Genomic DNA, 20,039 nt, shown 5'->3' on the forward strand with positions numbered 1-20,039 from the left:
TGTTCCTCAAATTTTTCCTAGCTGTGCACAATCATTCTTGCCTTTGTTCTTCTGTTTGATACTCCTCAACTTGGTTTTGGCTATTTGATCTTCCTCCATATTTGTTCTTTGAGACCTCTCTCATTGTGTAGGCCAAATAAACATCTCTGTTTACCTGGTCTCATCCCTTGTCTTTATGCTTGCATCTTCTGGTGTCTGCTTTGATTTTTTCACCTTCATTTAAGTTTAGACTCTCCAGAATTCATTTTTAACATCTTTCTTCTTTATCCTTTTCCATTTTCCATCATTTGAGAAGTTTTCATTCTGTATGCCATTTTTTATTCTTCTGCATCTCTACGTAGTTTTCCTCTGAGTTGCAACAACACAGTAACTGCTGTCTTTGTTACTGAAGACGTTTTAATAAATTTTTCTTTTGGAACTATGTCTTGCCTCTATCTCTCATCCTTCCTAAAATTCAGAGACATGCAGGTAATTCTTCTCTCTCCTTACCAGCACATCCTTTAATTTTTGTAGGCTTTGCTCTTTATATGAAGTTCTTCCTCTCTATATTTAATTTCACCCTCACCTGTATCTGCTTTCATTTTCTTCTCATACTATACTAGTCAACTCTCTTCCTAGTCATCTGGGCTAATGGAGTTGGAGGGATTAAATGCTAACATAATGACAAACAAAAAGGCAATAAACATCTGTTTTCATTGAATAGTGATAGGGCCAAAGATAAATGCATTTCTGCAAGTCAGATCTGTAAAATGTTTTCACTCTTCTTGGATGATAAACAAGTCTGTTCAGCAAAATTCAATTTCCCTGGATAATGTTTTGAGAGAAATACAGCTTGGAGCTTTTTAATTGTGTAGAAATTCCAAGTTATTAATTATGTACACTAAGGCTAAACTGGAATGGTTAGTACTACCTTTTAGAATTGTGTTTATAAGTGCTTGTTACGGCATTGGAGAAAAGAGAAAAAAACCAACAACAGTATAATTCCTCTGCTTGTGTTAGGATTTGATGAAGGATTTAAAAGAATTTTTGAAAAAAAATCAAGAAAAAGAAGATACAGTTTGTTTTGATGTAGTTGATCCACCTTGTAAGAGAATCAGACTTGAACACACAGAAGAAGGGCCTGATGATGTGAACCACAATGGAGGACTCCAGCAGTTTCCTTTGGTTAACAATGAAGATACTGCAGTGGAGAACTTGGCTGTGAAGGTTTGCAACGTGTGTTTGGGAGTTCTTCAAGAGTTCTGCGAGGTTGACTTTGTTAAAAAGGTAAATAAATACCTGTTCTTAGTCTTTCTATGTACTTTTTCTGGAGCTTGTGTGTGTTGGGACCTACAGTATAGAGCTGGCAATTAAAAACACCATGCAGTTAAACAATTGAAAGACACTGGAAAACAACTGGAAACATTACCTATTTTGAATATTTGAAATGTAGGTGGCGCCATTCAGCTTCGTACTGCTCACGGACAGTGTGTGTACCTCCTGTGCAGCCAGGAAAGAAAACTTGTCAGTGTGACCGTATTTTACCCAGGCCTTGTCATAGTGTAGCTTTTAAAAAAAATAGCAATGCAGGTGCAATGGAATGACTGCAGGAATGCAGGCGCACATTTTCCTAAGAAAAGGACTTAACAGATGCATGGTTACGTGAATTTAGGAGATAACTTGAGGTTCAGCTGCTTAGATTACAAGGAAAACCTCACTCTAAATGGTGACCTCTCTTCACTTTTTTTGTGTGAAGGGAAAATGAGGAGACATCAACTGCTGTGCTCTTCAGCTTAACTACATGTTCCTAATATAGCATGAGTCTGTCTTTACAATGTACTACTATTTAGAAAGCCACAGAGGAAGAAAATGTTTTGGTGATACAACAGATTGTAGATAATGGAGAAAATATGAGTTAGGAGAGAATATGGGCATAATGACTGTTGCAAACATCATCTCTGAGGAATAAAATTGCTTATGTGACAAACTGAAATACTGGCTAGAAAAATCCCACTTGCATTTGAGATGTTTAATAGACTTTTAATAGAAAAAAATTTGGTTTAATAGTATGAATATATCTAAAAATGGGACTAAACAGAAAGCGTAGTATATAGTTTCTGTTGTTGCAGTGCATGGTGTTTCTTTTTTGTTTCCATTGGCAGAGTATATATACTTTTACTGAATCCACTTCTAAGACTTGTTTCGGAGTTACTCTCTTGAGTAGCAATGGCAAATCTGACAGCATTTGTTAAGGCACCACAAAACCTGATTATTTTATAAGGAAATTTCCTTATCTGAGATGTCGATTTCACCTTGAAAGCTCAGAATTTGTCTTTAACGCTCACTAAAATCACTCCCCTTTTGGATGACTTCTCCGTGTGTGTTTAAGCTTACTTCCAGTAGGGACATCTGGCCATCAGCTCTCACTAGGCTACTTTAAAATGTTTGATGTGTGTTTGGGTTTTTACTTTATTTCCAGTGATAAAGGTGATTTTTTTACAATGAAGAGTGAGTATGAATTAATACTGTGGATACCTGTTTGTTCCTGTCTTATCCAGGGATCTTAAACATTTTTATTGTCATAGAATTTATCACTGCCAGGAAGAAAGACATTCTGAGTCAGCTGTTCTAGCCTTTGGTCACTGTGGTGTAATTCATTGCAGTAAGATATGCAATTGGTCTTAGCCTTAAAACAATGAGTTTGGTTGTTTCATAGCAATAAGTGTACAGTTTATTTGTAACTTTTTTATTAACAGAACAAAAAAGCTTGTATTTCAGTAAGATGTTAGGGATTACTCTGGTTTGTATGTTTGGCATCTATCTGAATGTGTATTAACATGGATTTACAGTGATTACGCTAGAATAAAGAATATGGCAAAAGATTATCAACTCAGTTCCATTGCTGTGGTTTAACATTAAAAAAATCTTTCTCTTACAGGTGTGCCAAAAGGTTAATTCCGCTGACTACCAGTTCACTAGTTTTGTATTTTCTATGTCGCTACCCCCACAGCTGTCTGTTAGGGAGGTAAGTGTTTACGGATATTTCTTCATAACTTAAATGCATATTAAAGAAAGTAACTGTGGAATGTACAAGCTGGAGGTGGTTTGATTTTTAATTGCTATTGTTTTAAAAAACCACAAACACATGCTAGAAGTGAAGTCTGCTCTCCCCTTCCTTTTTGGTGAGTATTATTTTAATTAATAAAGTGTCTGAGTCACTTCAGTTTTCAGTTAGCCCAGGAGTTACTTTACGTCTGAAAATCTAAAAGGAGTTTCTTTAAACCCTCAGTGTATTGTTCCCTTTGGTACAGATGCCAGCTCTGCTTTGTGGATCTTCTCAGAGAAGGAACTGCACAGCTGGTGCCTTCCCTGAAATAAATGATAATTGGTAGTGCAGAATACAAATGAAGGAATTTGAAGATGAACTCTTTAACTGTTCAGAATTTTAAATGGTGTGAAAATACGCATTTTAATAGTCACCTGTCTTGGGCATTGTTGAAAGTCTAGATTTGTAAAACTACGGTTTATAGCAGTTGTAAAGCTACCGATTTTGATGGCAATTTTAATCAAACTTAAATTGTTTACATTTCAGACATTTAATTACAGAGGATAATGATAATATGGAGGAGTGTATAACCCTGGTAATTATTTTTTTTAATTGAGGGAGAATACTAAGTGTAGTATAACTTGATCAGTAAAGCAACAATTTTTGCTTACTTGTGAGATGTTTTACGGCGTTCCCCTGCTTTCTGATATAAAGCGATGCAAAAATACTATTCTGAAAGGCAACATGTAAATCTTTACGATAGCTGCCTGCTGTGGTAAGATGTAGTAGAAGCTTCAGTGAACATGGCAGAAAGAAGTGGAGGTGGTCTTGGATTAATATATAAACCTGTGGTTAGGTCTATTCTCATCCCACACAGTTTGATTGTTAAATAATCTACTACACTTTTAGTGTTGATTTTGTCCTGTTAGTTCTGGCATCTCAGGCAAATGCCAGTGTAATAGCTGCATTGTGCTAACATATTCTACTTCTAAGACTTCTTGAACATAAGATTCTCTACTTCCCATCTGAAAGTGAGCATAGTTGGTGTGTTTGCCTCAGCTGCCACTGTATCTGGTAAAATAATACCAGAACAAATTGCTGTGTGCTTTCTGGCTGCATGAACTGCCCTTATTCCCATTTGATTTTATGGTCATCCAAAACATGAGATATGTCAAAAAACCACTTTTAGGCTAGGTGAGTATATGGATGCATGCTTGTGTGCCCATGATGCTCTGTAAAACTCCAAATGTAGGTCAGACTTACTCCAACTTTATGCCCGGTGTAAGCTTAGGTGTTTAAAAAAAGAAGAGCCTTTTTATTTTTAGGGTACTATTGATCAGGTCTTTTCCATTTTCAGTCTATCTTTGCTAGTCATTACTGAGACCTCCCTTACTCTATTCATTATAGCCTCAATGAGCAAAAAACAGTGATGCACAGAATCTTTCAGCTAGAGTCCCACCTGCAATTCCCAAGTTACCAGGTTCTTAATCAAGTTCTTAATACATTTCCATTATGCATCTTTAGCTTGACAGCTATAGTTTATCTAGCTTAAAAATAACCTCTTTTTTTTTTTTTTTTTCATAGCATAGCTATATAATGATGGAGGCGAGGAAAGAAGAATTTGATGCTGTTCTTCCTCACCCTCCTTGTGGGTCTTTGCCAGAATGCCTCGGTAGAGGGTGTTGTTGCATTGCAGTTCTAGCTCAGTGACATTCTTGCACTAATCTGAACAAGCAGGGCAAGTGTGTCTGTCTGCTTTGGAGGCAGCCTTGGCTGTAACTGGAAGCAAAAAATAATAGTTTGCTTTAGAGAGTTCCTCTTGCTGATTGAAATGTTGATGATACACTGAGACTGTGTGGACTGGGAAAACTGACTTGGCAAATGCAGTTGCTAGAAACCCAGATTTATTACTTTATAACAGCTTTGTCTTCTAAGTGCAATAAATTATTAGTGTGATAAAAAGGATGAGATGTAATTTTTAACCTGTCCATCTGCTTCATTCAAGGTATCTTGTCGCTATGTTAAAGCAAACAAACAATACTAAAGTGCTTGGTACAGCCAAGGGAATACAAGTTGTGGTGTTGGTCCAGAAATGAATAGGTAGAGTGAGATGAGTGAGTAGGAAGCTCCAAAACCAGATTTGTTCTCTTTGGAAACAGTTTCAGTTCGTCTGGGAGCAGGTCTGCATTAGGAAGTTCCTGCTGTCCCTTCTATTCCATCCCTTCAGTCTTGCCAAATGCTAAAGCAGCTGTTTGTGTAGCTATGCTCTAACTGAAGTGGCGAAAATGGGTGATGGTGGAGAAAGAACCTCTTTAAAATCATGGGGGGTTATTTATCACCTGTCCCTTTATCACTTCAGAAAATTGGTAAAAAACAGTTCCAGTTTTACAGTTACAGAAAAGCAGAAAGTAATATAAAGTCAGAATATCTCAAATATCTCAAAATGCTTTGTGTTGAAAAGAGGTCTTTTGTTAAATATTGCTTTTAATCCTTTGAACTGCACTGTACGAGAACATATGTAATTTTATCATAAAAGGACACCCCAAAGACAGCCTCCCTCCCATTGACCTTTTGTATGACACACAGATTTTCTGACTTCCTTTTAACAAAAAATCAGAAACTGCCTTTTAATATTACCTTCAACTAATTTAATTATGACAGTTGTCATCCTGCCAACTCTAAAACGTATGATGGGAGCTGAAGAAGAGTGAGACATAAAATTTACATTTGCATAGTATTTGTATCTGTAATGCAAAGAAGCTATCACCTCTTTGCACAAGTAGGATATTTGATTAAAATAAATCATAAATACAAGAGTCCCAAGTTTATGTCAGACAACTATATTAGAATATGAAGTGAGTCATGCCCTTCAAAAGGGTGACTGTTAGCTATGTCTGTAGTCTCAGTTGTGATCCATCATCCTGGTACCTCCTACAAGGACATTGATGCAAATAGCATCTGTAGTCATTACTCCCTGTAGGACTGTGTATACCTCATCATGGAATTCCCCATCTTGAAGCCCTTTCTAATGGTGTGGCTGGGATTGCACATGGTATTTCAACTGTTGCCACTGTGATCCCTCAGATAGCATTAGAATAATATCCTGCAGCTTGTAATCAATATAGTGCCTGAGCCAGTGTATTTCAGAAATATATTTGCTGTTAAGCATTGCCCTGCAGGCTTGAGCTCTGTAATGAGCATTTTTCATTTTCAAACCACTTCACAAACATAAAGTAATTATGAAGTAGAGGGATCTGATCCCCTGCTTCACATACAGCTGGGAGAGAGTGGAGCAGGGGAATGAAGGCATAGGAGTAGAGGAGTTTGGCTGGCTTGGTGGTTGAATGTGATTTGGAATTTGGGATCTTTTGGCTTCTGTGCTCACAGTACCCTACTCTATTGCTTCCTCTTAATTGAAGGGGAAAAGTAATTTCTTTAATTCTCTTTCAGTTCTGAAGTCAGGAGAGAGGAGATGAAATTTGACCCGGCATCTCATTTTAGCATAGCTACTCACATGCGGTTTTCTCTATTTTGTAATCGTACCCCTATAAAACAGGGGAAAGGAGTGAGATTAGCCACCTGACTGAGTACCAAACCTACATGTGCTTTAAATCAAGGCATGTGAAATTTTTTAAATTGCATTTGTCAAATGCAGATTTCTAGACCCAGTTCTATGGTTGTCATATTCTCTAGTTCAGAATTATGTTCAAGGAATTTCAATTGGAAACTTTTTCTTTATGATTTTATCTGGGTTATTATGCAAACAAGATTACAATATACTTCATGGTGTTTTGTGAAGCAGTCTTATACTGTCTACTTATGCAGGATAATGAATCACAGTGAATTTGAGTAAACAGTATTCCATCAATACTGTATTTATTTTGTTCAGTAGCATGCAGTTTTGTATATCATGTATCTAACAAAGTTTGTGTCCTCTCCCTTCAATATTTCTAGCATTGTTTTTAGGATTCCCTCATTCTTTTAGATGTACCAAAGGAAGGATAATAGACTTTTTTTTTTTTTGAGTTCCTCTATTAGCATGTAAAAGAGATCTGTGATGTGGTTCCTTTTGATATCAATGAAAAGATGATGTGATCTTGGCTCTGCTCCTTTTAAATTTGATACATGTTTTCAAACCTCTTCATTAGAATTATTTCCTTGACAATAGACAGTAATTCTTTCAACAGGGTTTGGGGGGGAGGTTATTCTTAAAGCACCATATATGAAGAGTGAAAGACAGGGAAGGGATTTAAAATTGTGAAGAATTTGAACCAGTGGAGTTCACCGATTTTGAGATACCAACTCTTTTGGACATTGTATATGTGTATATGGTTGTATGACAAGCGTATGGAGTCACCTTTCTCTGACAAATTCCTAGTAGTCTGTAGTCCACAGATTGAAAACAACTAATTCTGATATTTTCATTGTAGTTGCTTCAAGCCAAACAACTTGATTTTTTGCAATTCATCTTCAGTGGGGATGGTGAGACTAGGTGTCCAGGCTGTGTATTGACATTACAGGTTCTATTAAGGATACCAGTTAAGTGGTATCCTGCCAGTCTCAATGTGTTTCGTTGTTGTTGTTAGTAGAGGAAGAACTGAAAATGTTATTGTTTTTGCTTCCTTGTAGGAATTTTTGAGGGGGGGGCGGTTCTTATTAATTGCTTTTGCACTGATAGGCATTCAGTTGAAATGGAAACATTGTACGGTTGTCTGAATAACTGTGTCCAACATCACTTTTTTTTCCACTTAATTAAAGACCTAATAGAAAGGCCGTTTGGGGTCACAGTTAAAATTCTGGTTAACGGCAATGCACTTCATTTTAGTAAGGTATGTCTTCATTGTGGTGTAGAGAATGGCAGTCACTCTTGGCCCATGCAGAGGCAAAATTTAAAGACTAAAGTGCTGAACAATTACTACACTGAAGTAATAGATCATTTTGTAGAATCAATATGTCAGTACAAAGAAAAGTGAGTGAGACTGCAAAGAGATGCACCTCTAAAATATTTGGCTCCCTAGAGCAGAGTTTGGGAAAGAGATGCTTTTGGAAGCTTTGGGCATAAGCAATGTTGTTTGGAAGTCTTCAATTTCATGATAGTTTTAAAATTTGTTCAAGTCCATTTGTGTTGCACTGATCTGATGGATGTTGCTTCTTTGTGCTTACTTTTGTATTTTTCTATTGTCCTTTCATACCACTGGTAATTTTAATTCTGCTTTTGACCTTTGTTATAAGCATTGTTAATTCTTCTACTGCTGATTTCCATTTGTTGGCTGGGACACCTAAGTGATAGGTCTTTCCTGGGCAGTGTCACATCTAAGGGACCTGCTACATTATGTTTCTTTACATATATAAGGCTGCTAGAGGAGAGGAGTAGAGTTTGAGGAAGTATTTACAATGCACAGATTGAGGACAATCACGCATTAGAGCAGGTTGTCCAAAGAGGTGGTGCAGTCTCCATTACTGGACATGTCAAGAACTCAATTGGATAGAGCCCTGAGCAACCTTGTCTGATTTCATAGCAGATTCTGCTATAAGGACAAGGTTGGATAGAGACCTCCTGAGGTCCCTGAATTATCCTATGGTCACATATGGACAGAAGTGTATCAGGAGCTGCAGAAGGTGGTATTCACAGAGAATCTGCACAGAGCAACAGAGGGACAATTGGGAAATGAAAAGGGAGAATTCAAGGTTGAATCTGCCCATGGTTCTCAGATCACATCTTCCAGCCATTCCCATGTATGCTGTGTGATAACTGTTAGTGAACTCGAGCATTGGTACTAAAAGCTCCCTCTGATTTCTAGAATTATTCCTTCTGGTCCTCAGCTTTCTCACATTAAGTCCATGTCTCCTAAACTAAGTGGTGTGCTTTAAATAAGGGGGCAGTCCTCAGGGAAAAGGTTAACGATTACCATAAGACCAAGTATGTCTTTTATGTCATGTTTTTTATAATGGATGGTAACTGAATTTGATTTTTTTTAATCTATGTGTTGAATCACGTTTTCATATACCATGCATTTAGACACTTTTTTTTTTTTATTTCTCTGTAGATAACTGCTAGTTGCACTTGACTTAGGCTGTCAGAGTCTTTTTCTAGTTATAGCATTAATAGCCAGTTTCAAAGTGTGTTTAATGCAGTCCAGTCTTTTTTTAAAGCCAGATAGGATTTGAGGTGAATTGCAAAGTGATGTCTTACAAATAAAAACAAACACCAATTCTATCTTCTAAAGCAAAAGCTAAATTAAAATCCTAATGCTTCCTTTTTGTCCTGAGTTTTTAAAACATTTTTCCTTCTGCTAACAGTGTCTCAGATTGTTGGGAGTTTTGAGCCTTAATTTCACTTGCCTTTTTTTTTTTTCTTTTTTTTTCTTTTTCTCTCTTCTTCCTGGGCATGGCTGGTGACCTATAGCGTGCTGCTTGGCTGCTGGTAAAACAGGAAATGGGGTGAGTAATTTCTTTTGGCAACCTTCATACCACCTCTATTAGAGAGTTCTCCAGATTTAGAGAAAGGAGAGATACTCTTACTATAACTTTTTTCCAGTGTAGCAGAAATCAGAAACCACTTAATGCAGTGGACCTGCTGAGATGTTAAGAAAAAATTGTAACCAAGCAATTAAGGCTGTATTTTTGAAGTCAAGACTGTTCCTTTCATATACTGCTAACAGTTGTGGAATATGTAGGCTCACTTCCTATGTCCTTGGCCAAGATTTTAACTTTGTACCTTTAAAACTAAGCATAAGGAAATTCAGAATTGGGATGTGCTGTAATTTTTTTTTATTATTATTATTTTTTATTGTCCATAGCTCTTGCTGACTGTCTGACAAGAACTCTTTTATGTAGACAGCGTTTGTCTCTAAATGTTGAGCAGGCCACAAGTTGATTTTATAGTCTTTTCCAGTTGTCCACTTTACTTGATGCTTACAGAGGATAGGTGGCAGCTGTTTTTTGTGGGGGTTTGGGTTTTTTTTTTTTGACTTGGTTTGACCTTTTTGGGGGTTTCTTATCTCTTTTGCCTCATGGTGTGATTATAGCTAGCACGTGGTGTTTCAACTTGGAGGCTGTCTGTCCAACTGTACAGCTTTGAGTTAACTTAATGGTCCTGAGAGGTGCCATGATGCCATCTGTGAGCCAGAATCTTCTTGTACATAGCAGACATAATGAAATACAGACCTCTGCATTTTGCCACCATATCAGGTTTAGCTTACATTAATAGTAACTGAAAATTGTTAGATAATGGTGAAGATGGTGAAGAGTCAGTAGTGTAGCGAGAAAGATACTAGTGCAGTGGCTGCAAGTTAGTTTTGACTCTTCTTTTTTATACCTCAGTGTTCTGAAATCAATTTAAATGCTTGATTCTTTGTTTTTGTAAACAAAGAATTTTTGTGCATCTCTTTCTCAGCTCTTCTCCAGGTAGGCTCTGGAAAGACTTTTGCAACTTTTGATCTACCATGAAGCTATGGCATGAGTTTCCTCAGTGCATGTTCTTTTACACAGGAAAAAAAAGAATCTATATTTAAATGTTAGTGAAAAAAAAACCCACTGGCAAATAGAAACAGGGCAAAACAAGATATTGCTTAGGGTGGAAACTGTACAAGAGGCTCCTTAGCAAGTAGCACAGGTGCTGCCCTGCAGGATCCAGATACTCAGTTTACTTAAGCTGAACTATATGTTGATCTACTATCAGAAGGATCTTGCCTCCACCTGCGTGTACTTTCTGTCTTTCTTGCGTTAACGTAAGTGCTTATGCGACCACTGGGAGACCTGATCACCTCACTGAGGTGGCTGAAAAACAAAACTTATTTTTTGGTGGATTAGGGTTTGCTTTAAATGGGATCAATGGACTGGTATTACTTCCCATGCTGTGTAGTGTCAGCGTGCAAGTGCTGGCAGGAATGCAAGGCCAGAGGCAGGGAGGGAGGAGGTAACATAGTCCTACCTGTGCTTGAGCTGACTGTAGCTCAAATACCTTTAGTTACTCCCTGCCAAACTCTTATGTGTTTATTGGGAAGCATCTTAATTGGAATCCTGGTCTGGCCTTAATGTTTCCTCAACACTTTGTTTGTTAATTCAATACAAAGATTCAGTGCTGTTATAGGAGGTCTTGGAACAGCCTTTCATTCTTTCATGCCATGGTCTGTATGCTTAGTACTTTTGTCCTTTTTTATTCATGCATTGCTTGTTTACCTGGCACTAGTTACTTAAGCTTGTCTTGAAATATTATATGTCATGTATCTATCTTTGACAGACCCCTGTACAAGTTATTATTTCTTTGTGATTCAGAAATCTGGGCCTTTCCTTGGCAAAGGATGACATTGTTCAGCTGAAAGAAGCTTATAAGTGGATTATTCATCCCCAGTTGTCAGAGGAATTGGGTGTTCCTGCTGATGGAAAGGTGTCGTATAAATAAGAAAAAGCTTTTTTTCTCTCTGTTTTTTTTCCTTTTTTTATATGTATTTGTGTGTGTGTATACATATATTTATACACTTATATGTACGAGGGGAAAAAATATATATACTTTTTTTTCCCCTCATTAAGAGATAAACAAGTTGCACTGCTCTTACATTCACTGTAGGGGGAAGTAGGGGGGAAGCTCTTTTAGCTGGAGATCTCCAAGTCTCAGTACTGAGGGGTCCAATCTTCATTTTTGTACACATAGATCACTGCATCTCCTGAAACCATTGTAGTCTTTTGCTAAATCTCTTGCTCTTGGCTGCCATCCTCCTTTTATCATTAAGACTTTTTTGGTTTTCTCATTTTCCAGGATCTCTGTTTTCCAGAGGGTAAGGAATGCTCACACACACATTCCTTCTTTGCTCTCCTGTTACTGTCAACACTGTTACTGCTGTGTGAGATGAATTGTTCAGGTTGTTAGCATGTTAAATTCTATGGATAAAATATATTTCTGAAATATATGGAAAGAGGAAAGACTGGTCCTTGTTCACTTTAATGAATGCTTGACATAGGCATGTTTGAACCTGCAATACCTGTAAGTAGGCAATAGACATGTTTTTTCAAACCCTGTTTTCAACTTCCAGATTCTGACTAACATTCTTAAAATGTTTCTGAATTACATTGACTGAACATGACATTCAGATGTTGCCAGACAAATTCAGAAACACCATCATCTTGAATGTAAAATTTCTGCAAACACGGCAAAAATTCCTGCTGAGGACAAGGCAGTCTGCAGTTTTTACCTGTCATCAGCCATAGTACTGACCCCAGGACTAGACTCACTTAGTCTTTACGTTGATTTGTCAGCTTCCATAATAATTACAGATTGTCTTTTCCCAGGAGTGCTAATCAAAAGCATGCCTTTTGTCTTAGTGAAGAAAGAAACACTCAGTTACCCTGAAGATGATCCAAGAAGAAACAAACTTCTTAGATACCAAGTTAGCAAAAGCTCTACAACACTTAGGCACTGAGCCACTCCAGACATCATTGTACCATAAAAGTTACTTGTCTAGTGCTTTTTATCTACAAGGCACTTGAATATTAGCCAATCTTTTCAATAGCCCTCTTGAGGTGTTCTGGTATCTGAATAACAGAAGTAATGAGTGTTGTTTGCCCAAGGCCAAAGAGGGAATTGGGGGTAGAACTGAGATTACACTAGAGTTTCTGGTCTAGCTGTCAATCCACTAGGACATGTTGCCTTTCTTTGCCCCAAGGCCATCCAGTCATTGCAAACGAAGCCCCTGACAAAATTTTACAGTGGTGACTACTACAGGGTTTTTATCTTTATTCCACGCTGTGTGCTGCTCTCCCAGAAGGTTTGTGAAGTTTAGTGACCGTAATAGGCTTTGAGCATACGCTGTCTCTGACTCAGTTCCCCCTGTGCAAAATGGGGCCAGTATCTATGATGTGTAGGTCACTCATGTTTTTGAAGTGCACTCAGATAATCTTTGGTTACTTCAGAAATGCAAATGCTATTATGGCACACGTTTTAATGTCTTTAGATGATGTTGTAGAATAACTGGGTTACTTTCTCTTTTGTCTACTTCTTTACTGTTTTCCTAACACTACAATAAGGATGCTTGAGAATATCCTCCCTGTTTGTTTAAAAAACTATTACCTTCTTCTTCCTTTTTTTTTAATTAGAGTTTGTTTGAAGTTAGCGTGGTCTTTGCTCACCCAGAAACAGACGAGGAGTGCCATTTCCTGTAAGTTTCTGTATAAATAACAAAAGATCTTTATCTAAATATTGCGCAACGTTGTTCGTTTGGATTTGCTACAGATGAGAATATGCAGTGTTTATAAACTAGAATGGGGCCTGCATCTAAACTTCCTTATATTCAGATAGAGTTGCAGAGCTTAAAGTTACCCCATCTCTGGTTAATTCTGTGCTTTAAAGCCAATAAACAAAATAGTCCAGAATTTTTATTTGAACTGGATGGAGAACATTCAGATAAGTTGTTCAATTTCAGCCCTTTTCAAAGTCATTACCCTCTTCAATATTGCTGTATCATTTTAAAAAATAAATTCAAACCATATAGTTGCAGGTGGGGGAATCTTCTGAGGTCATGCCTCAGTTTTCCTGCTCTTATAGGAGACATGGATGGGAGGGAAGACTTTAAGTGAGTTAATCCAACTTTGCTGGTTGTTTAAACCAAACAGAAGTTCCCCGGCCACTACACATAGTTTTTGGCCTGGCCCAGTAGGGCATCTGCTATACATAAAGAAGCAAAATATTTCTGTAAATTTAGCTGCCATTTAATCTGATTTCTCAAAATCTAGCTGTAGTGTATTCTGGATAATGAGGTTCACTCTTCCTGTTTGCTGATGCTTCCTGGAAAACTTCAGTTTCACTCAGTTTCATCACTTGTCCTCCTACTGCAAGTTAAATCTTAGCATAGAAAGAGGCTTGGCATAGACTTCGCTGTTGCATGGTGAATGTCTTGAGACTAGAGATTTCCTTTGCAGTCTTTATATATTTCCCTGATTTTACCCCTTCTTGCAATTTGTGATCTTTGTTTGAATGCCGAATCTGCCACCTTCTTGGTTTTCAACAACTGCATCTTTCATTTGTCTTGGGGTGGGGGATGAGGGAACACATGCTTGGTGACAGACCAGGTATTAGTAAGAATTGACTACCAGTGTTTGCTGAACATCTTTCCAGCTTCTTCAAGACTGGGCAAAAGGGGGAGAAAGTAGTACGGCCAAACTACAATTCTAAATAATGGTACCTGCAATCCTGTAAAAACGCAAGTGTTTCTGGATCCTGCACCCTTTTGTTCTTATTTATTTAATTTTACTTGATCAGTTCTTGTTTTCCGCAGTGCTCTTCCTTCCTCTGAAACCTCTCAGCTCTTATTTTAAGCTCATCCTTCCGTCTTTTTTGTGTCATTTCAAAAACTTTGATGTTGAGCATGTTATGGTGCCAATGTCAGTGCTCCAAGCGGAATAGTTGTAGAAGTGAAAGCCGTAAAGAAGTTCCATTCCACATTCCAACTACTCAGGTTTATTCCATGTGACCTGACAATATCCCTTTTTTTGCCTTCTCTTTGTAGCATAATTAAATAGCAGGTTTTTAAGGTTTTAGACACTTTTCTGACAGTATATTACCTAGTTTAATTACATAGTAGTTTCTCAGGTGTCAAGGCATTCTGCATATGTGAATGGCTAGCTCTGGGCATATTCTGAGGCAATGGTTTGGTTTTGGTGTAAATACGGTAAATTTGGCAATTGGCCCAGCTTTAGTAATGACAGTCATGGTTTTTATGGAAGCCAGGTAGGACCTTGTCTCAACCTGGAGAAGTCCTCCAAGTATGCTTTTGGGTGGGATTTCCAAGTGTGGCATCTGCAATTTCTCATCTCTCAAGCTTGTTCTTACACAATTATGTGTAGGTAGGTGTGCTAAAATGACCCTTGGTTTGACGTGGAAGATTGAATTGGGTTTTGTTAGTTTATATATGGAGATTTATATTTAAAGGTAAGGTGATACTGAAATCTGGAAGAGGGAATTTGTGATGCTTTGTGTCACAAACTGGCCAGGCAAGTTGCTTGTATAGAAACAGCAAGAGGTCAGACCTGCTTCCTTATAGTCTAAAGTAGTTAAAGAGGTGTTGAAAAGCACCAGCAAGAATGATAAATTATGTTGTAGGCTAGAAATCATTTCTAACTGCATACATAGAAATCCACTAATAGGAACAGCAACTTCCTCTATAGTACTCAGAAAAAGTGTTTCACTGACTTGGCTTTCACTTTCGTGAAACGACCAATAGTTTCCTTTTGAAGAGGCAAAGCACAAATGGTATTGAACACCTGGGGTTACTTTTTCTGTAGTAAATTGAATTTTCCTATCCAGAAGCAGCGATTTGAATCTCTAGTTTGTAGTGTGCATTGTCTTAGAACAGCAAATATAGATTTCAAGATGTCAGCAAATCTTGCACAGAACTTAAACATTAATCATGACCTTTATTGAGAAGGATTAGAAAGGACTGAAAGCTAAACTTCGTGTGTGCTTTTCCATCCCATCTCAAAGCTGAGACACATTTGTGTTAATCAGAGCAAAATAGGCTTACACACCTTTGTCCATAATTTCTCTCTAGCTCAAGCAATGCACACCTTCCGCCATTTGTGGTTCAGGATAAACTTAATTTTAAAATCTGCTCTGTGCTAAGCTGTGGAAGTGAGATACTGGACGTATGAGATACTGGACATGCGAGATCCAAAGACCATGTACATGCTATGTTTATAAGTCTTTCTGTCTGTTTATGTCTTTTTCTGTAAGAGTAGCAGCTAATTTTCATTTCTGTATTTAGAGCAACAGCCTGTCCAGACTGTTTCAAACCAGCGAAGAACAAACAGGTAGGATCTCATCATTGTTGTATTTCTTTTCTGAGAATCAGAATTTCACAGCAGTAGGTACAATGAAGAACTTATCTGGCTATCCAGTCAGTGTTTAATGTCTGGTTTTCCTTCATCAAAATTCTCTTTAGTTTTGAATTGTCTGAAAATAAAGTTGTCTCCTTTATTCATTTAACATTTCTCTTCTTAGGAAGACTAAAAGCTTGGTGCTTTTCTTTAGGTCATTTCGTTTTCCAGACTGTCTAAAGGATGTAATTTTAGGAATGTTCTTTGTAAATATCTCCCTTAAGATCTAGGAATTTGATTGTTATGCATTAAAAGTAGCATAAAAGATGATCCTCAAGCTCTCTGTGGGTGAAACAGTTCAGATAAGTCGCATTGTGAAGATGAGACTCCGCAGCCAAAAGAGAAATGATCACACTGCAGTTTTCATGTCCTCTGATCTGAATGAAAGACACAATACATGCAGGATGGTTTTATGCTGTCCATCTCAGAGGAGGGGAGGAAAGAAAAGGGACCTTGCCACTTGTTGCAGACCCTGAGCAGGCACACGATCATTGATAGAAAAGGGGACATGGAAGAATAAACAGTTGGAGAGAAACTGATATAAGTAGGACAGTTGGTGTGATCAGAGGGAGAATAAGTAACTTCTATCAGAAGCCTATGTAAGGCCTTTTATTCTTTCTGGTGAAGAGTCTGCCGACATTTGGCAGAGACAGTCTGACCCAGGAATTCTGCCTACTCTACTCCACCTGACCAATAAATGGAAGACATTTTTTAGAAGGATTGTATTGTTACAACTTGGTGCTTGCTGTATTGCTTTTCTTTAAAGGGGGGAAATTCCACTTACGGAGCTAAATCAGCAGGGCCTGGCTGTTAAAACCACACAGGCAACAAGATGTAGGGGAATCTAGAAGAAAAAATACTGACTCTGAAGAGCGTCGGCAGTTCATCCTTATAAAGAAGCTGTGCTTGAAGCTAGCTTCAAGGGCCGTATTAATCAGAGAAGTAGTAGAAAAACTGGGTTCTGAGTGAAAATTTCTGTATCATTTGCTGTAGATAGTTATTTAAACCTGCTGCTAGTTTAAGGGTTTTCTAGTTCATCTGTTCTACAAGGAAGGGCAGTGCTATTATCTCTAACTTATGTTTAGAAGGAGAAATAGCAGCTTTCCTGAAGGCATCCAGGAACTCTGTAGTAGAGCAAAGACTTGAATTGTCCCAAACAGTGACCCAGTATTTTTCAGGTTTTTTCCAAATCCCCAATCCAGTTTGCAAAAAAGACTAAACTGGAAATTCAGCAGGTGACCAAGACAGTCAGGGGCCTGCAGCACATGCCCTAGGAAGAGAGGCTGAGGAACCTGGACTTCCTCAGCTTGGAGAAGAGAGGGCTTTTGGGAGGACCTAACTGAATCTCCCCCTCGTACCAACAGAGAGATTATTGAGAACAGGGAGCCAGGCTGTTCATCACAGTGCATGGTGGAAGGATAAGAGACAGTGGAAATAAGTTGAAATGAGAGGTTTGGAATAGATAAGAGAAAAAACTTCTTAACATGAGGACAGTTGGACAGTGGAACAGGCTATGCAGGGAGGATGTGCAGGCTCCATTCTTGGAGGATTTCAAGACCTGACTGGATAAAACTCTGAGCAATATTGTTTGATCTGATAGCTGACCATGCTTTGATTAGGAGGTTCATTTAGACACCTTCTACTGTCCTCAGCCTTCCTAAAGTAGGATTCCACCTCACCTGTTACAACACTTGTTTCTCCTGTTCTAGGAGTCTAAATTCTGTGTATTCTGCCTTAGCCTCACTTGAGTTATCAAAAGCAGCACCTGGCTATGCATGATAGCTGTGGCTCCTGCCTGTACTATTATTACTACTTTTACTATCAGTTCACCCTTGTGAACTGATGCAGCTTGGGAGTCTGAAGTTGCTTGCCTTCCACAGTTCAGGAACTGCCAAGCCCTACCATTCAGGGCCCACCCTTCTGAGTATGAATGAACTTTTGAACTTTATAAACAGATACCTACTCAACAGTCTTATTTCAGAAGAACTAGCTGCCTGCTGTCACTGAGATAAAACCTGGGGCTTAGGTATACTTAACTCTTGAAAATGGGGAAGCTGGTTTAGGTTTCTCTTCATGGATTTAGGATTCAGTTTTTAATCTATTTTGCAAATTTGGACCTGAGCTCCCAAGCACTACTTTTTTTGTTCTTGCTTTTGCACACTTTTGTATATCATCTGAAAAAAGATAGTTTCCAGAGATATGCTTAACATTTCTTTCAGCTAACCAAAGTGCAGGCTTAGCAATTGGATATTCTAAGGAGTTGGAGTAGGTTTATTTGGAAGCATGACAGTAGCTTTAGACCTGCTGAAAGTCAGTGGCACTTGTTATTTTTTTCTGTGTAAAAACAGAGTGAGGAAATGTATACTACTGTTTGTATGTGTCTTCTAGAAACAAAGGGGCAAATCTTGGTTCTATGACTAAATAACTGTTATGTTCCAATCTGTAAGCTGTATTAATTGTATTGCTTTCATGTTGTGAGTAAAGTTACTTGAATAGATTTTGGCAAAATTACCTGTTGCTCTTTGTTGGCCTATTAAAGTTAGGGTTAAGATCACAGTGAGTTCTTGCTCATATAGAGTTGCTTTTAGGTATAAGAAAACACAAAATACAAGTGAAAAAACTATATTGTGAGAAGTGTATGATATGTATGTTTTAGGGTTTTTTTCTTCCTTAGGCATATCCTCTCTTAGTTCTTGACTCATTTTTCTATTTCACTGTGCAGTCTGTTTTCACTAGAATGGCAGTTATAAAAGCCCTAGAGAAGATAAAAGAAGAGGATTTTCTGAAGTAAGTACATACTGAAACTAGTTCTTAGTATTGTGCTTTTGTATAGAATTAGGATGGGGAGGAAAATATTAGGTGCGTAAGTAGTGGTAAGGTGTCTATAAAAGAACTTTTAGTTGTTTAAATTCTGCTAGTTTACTGGTTAAAATGTGTTCTGTTTTCTATTTTTCTGGTAATAGAAAGTCATTCCAAATCTTTTAATTAAGGGGTAATCTTAAAATGCTTGAGTTAAGCCACAGAGGATTGAAAACTGGACATGACACAAATGATGCTCTTTTTTCCATTACTAAAAATGCTTCATTGGTTGATTATCTCAGGAGCAGCACAGAGGAGAAACTGCGGGTCACAGAGCTGCAGTTCTGCTCTGTGCTTTCAGCAGTACGTCACTGCAGATCTCAGGGCTGGCATGGGATTTAGAACAGTTAGAAGTGAAACCAGTTTGTTGTAGTTTTGCCAATCATTTACATTCAAAAATCTTTATGTACATCCCCAAAACCACAGAAGAGATTTAGAAATCATGGAACTTCCTTCTGTATTTTGAACCTTAGACTTGTAAAAAGAAGCTTGCCTTTCAAAGAAAGACTTTTTCCCATATTTCCAAAATGTTAGGAGTTGACTTTTAAGAAAACACCAAGTGCTGTAATATGGTAAAAATCACAGGCAGTGGGAAGACATCAACAGACACTTTCTCTGTAGTTCACTGTGCTTAATTGCACTAAGTCTTCGCAGCTCTTTTCTTTGATTCCTAGCAAAGATTTAGTGATAGATCCTGGAGATAGTTTTCATGCAGTATTTAGTTTCATTATTGCTATAGCTATAATACGGTACATCTTATTAGCACACTTTGGAGTGTTATACTTCGATAATATTTGATGACAGATTGACAAAAGAATTTGCAATGCAGTGTTCTTGGTTTGCTTAATGTTTATCAATTTCTTGGTGTTCCAGCTTTTGTGAATACTGAGTTTATGCTGTAGCTGTGTTTTGTGTAACTGAAGTCGTCATCTTTCATGCCATTATTGCTATGGTAATGCTCCATCATGTTCCGGTATTACTAGCGTTTTTTAATCTTTTTTTATACAGGCATTTTCCATGTCCCCCAAGTTCACCAAAGAACCTCTGTGTTGCTCTGGAAATTCAGTGCAATAATGGTGCAGTTTTTGTGGCTGGTAAAGTGATCCATTTATTTGCTGCTGTGTTGTCTTAAACATAACCTTATAATACTGCCACGAGACCAAGAAGATTCTTGCTATGTTGATTCCTGTAATTAAGTATATATAAAAGGAGCAAAGAAACAAATCTAGCTCTATCCAAGAGTGGACTTGTTTGAAAGGGGAAGAAATCATACTTGCCTTTGCTGAAG

The 20,039-nt window shown here is 37.8% G+C and overlaps 1 protein-coding gene across 4 annotated transcripts in view; it reads left to right on the forward strand.

Moving 5' to 3' along the window:
- Positions 1-20,039, forward strand: part of PUS10 (pseudouridine synthase 10) — a 36,030-nt gene that overhangs the window by 2,992 nt on the left and 12,999 nt on the right. For 2 of the 4 annotated variants that reach the window (XM_069787642.1, XM_069787643.1), the window contains exons 3-10: positions 1,000-1,266; positions 2,918-3,004; positions 9,432-9,466; positions 11,303-11,414; positions 13,118-13,179; positions 15,781-15,826; positions 18,615-18,679; positions 19,760-19,845. In XM_069787642.1, coding sequence (XP_069643743.1) covers positions 1,000-1,266; positions 2,918-3,004; positions 9,432-9,466; positions 11,303-11,414; positions 13,118-13,179; positions 15,781-15,826; positions 18,615-18,679; positions 19,760-19,845 — 760 coding nt within the window. Of the gene's footprint in view, positions 1-999; positions 1,267-2,917; positions 3,005-9,431; positions 9,467-11,302; positions 11,415-13,117; positions 13,180-15,780; positions 15,827-18,614; positions 18,680-19,759; positions 19,846-20,039 lie in introns of those variants that run through there. The other 2 variants (XM_069787644.1, XM_069787645.1) reach the window with 2 other exon arrangements.

Source organism: Haliaeetus albicilla, chromosome 7 (assembly GCF_947461875.1).
Source record: "Haliaeetus albicilla chromosome 7, bHalAlb1.1, whole genome shotgun sequence".
NCBI classification, from domain to species: domain Eukaryota; kingdom Metazoa; phylum Chordata; class Aves; order Accipitriformes; family Accipitridae; genus Haliaeetus; species Haliaeetus albicilla.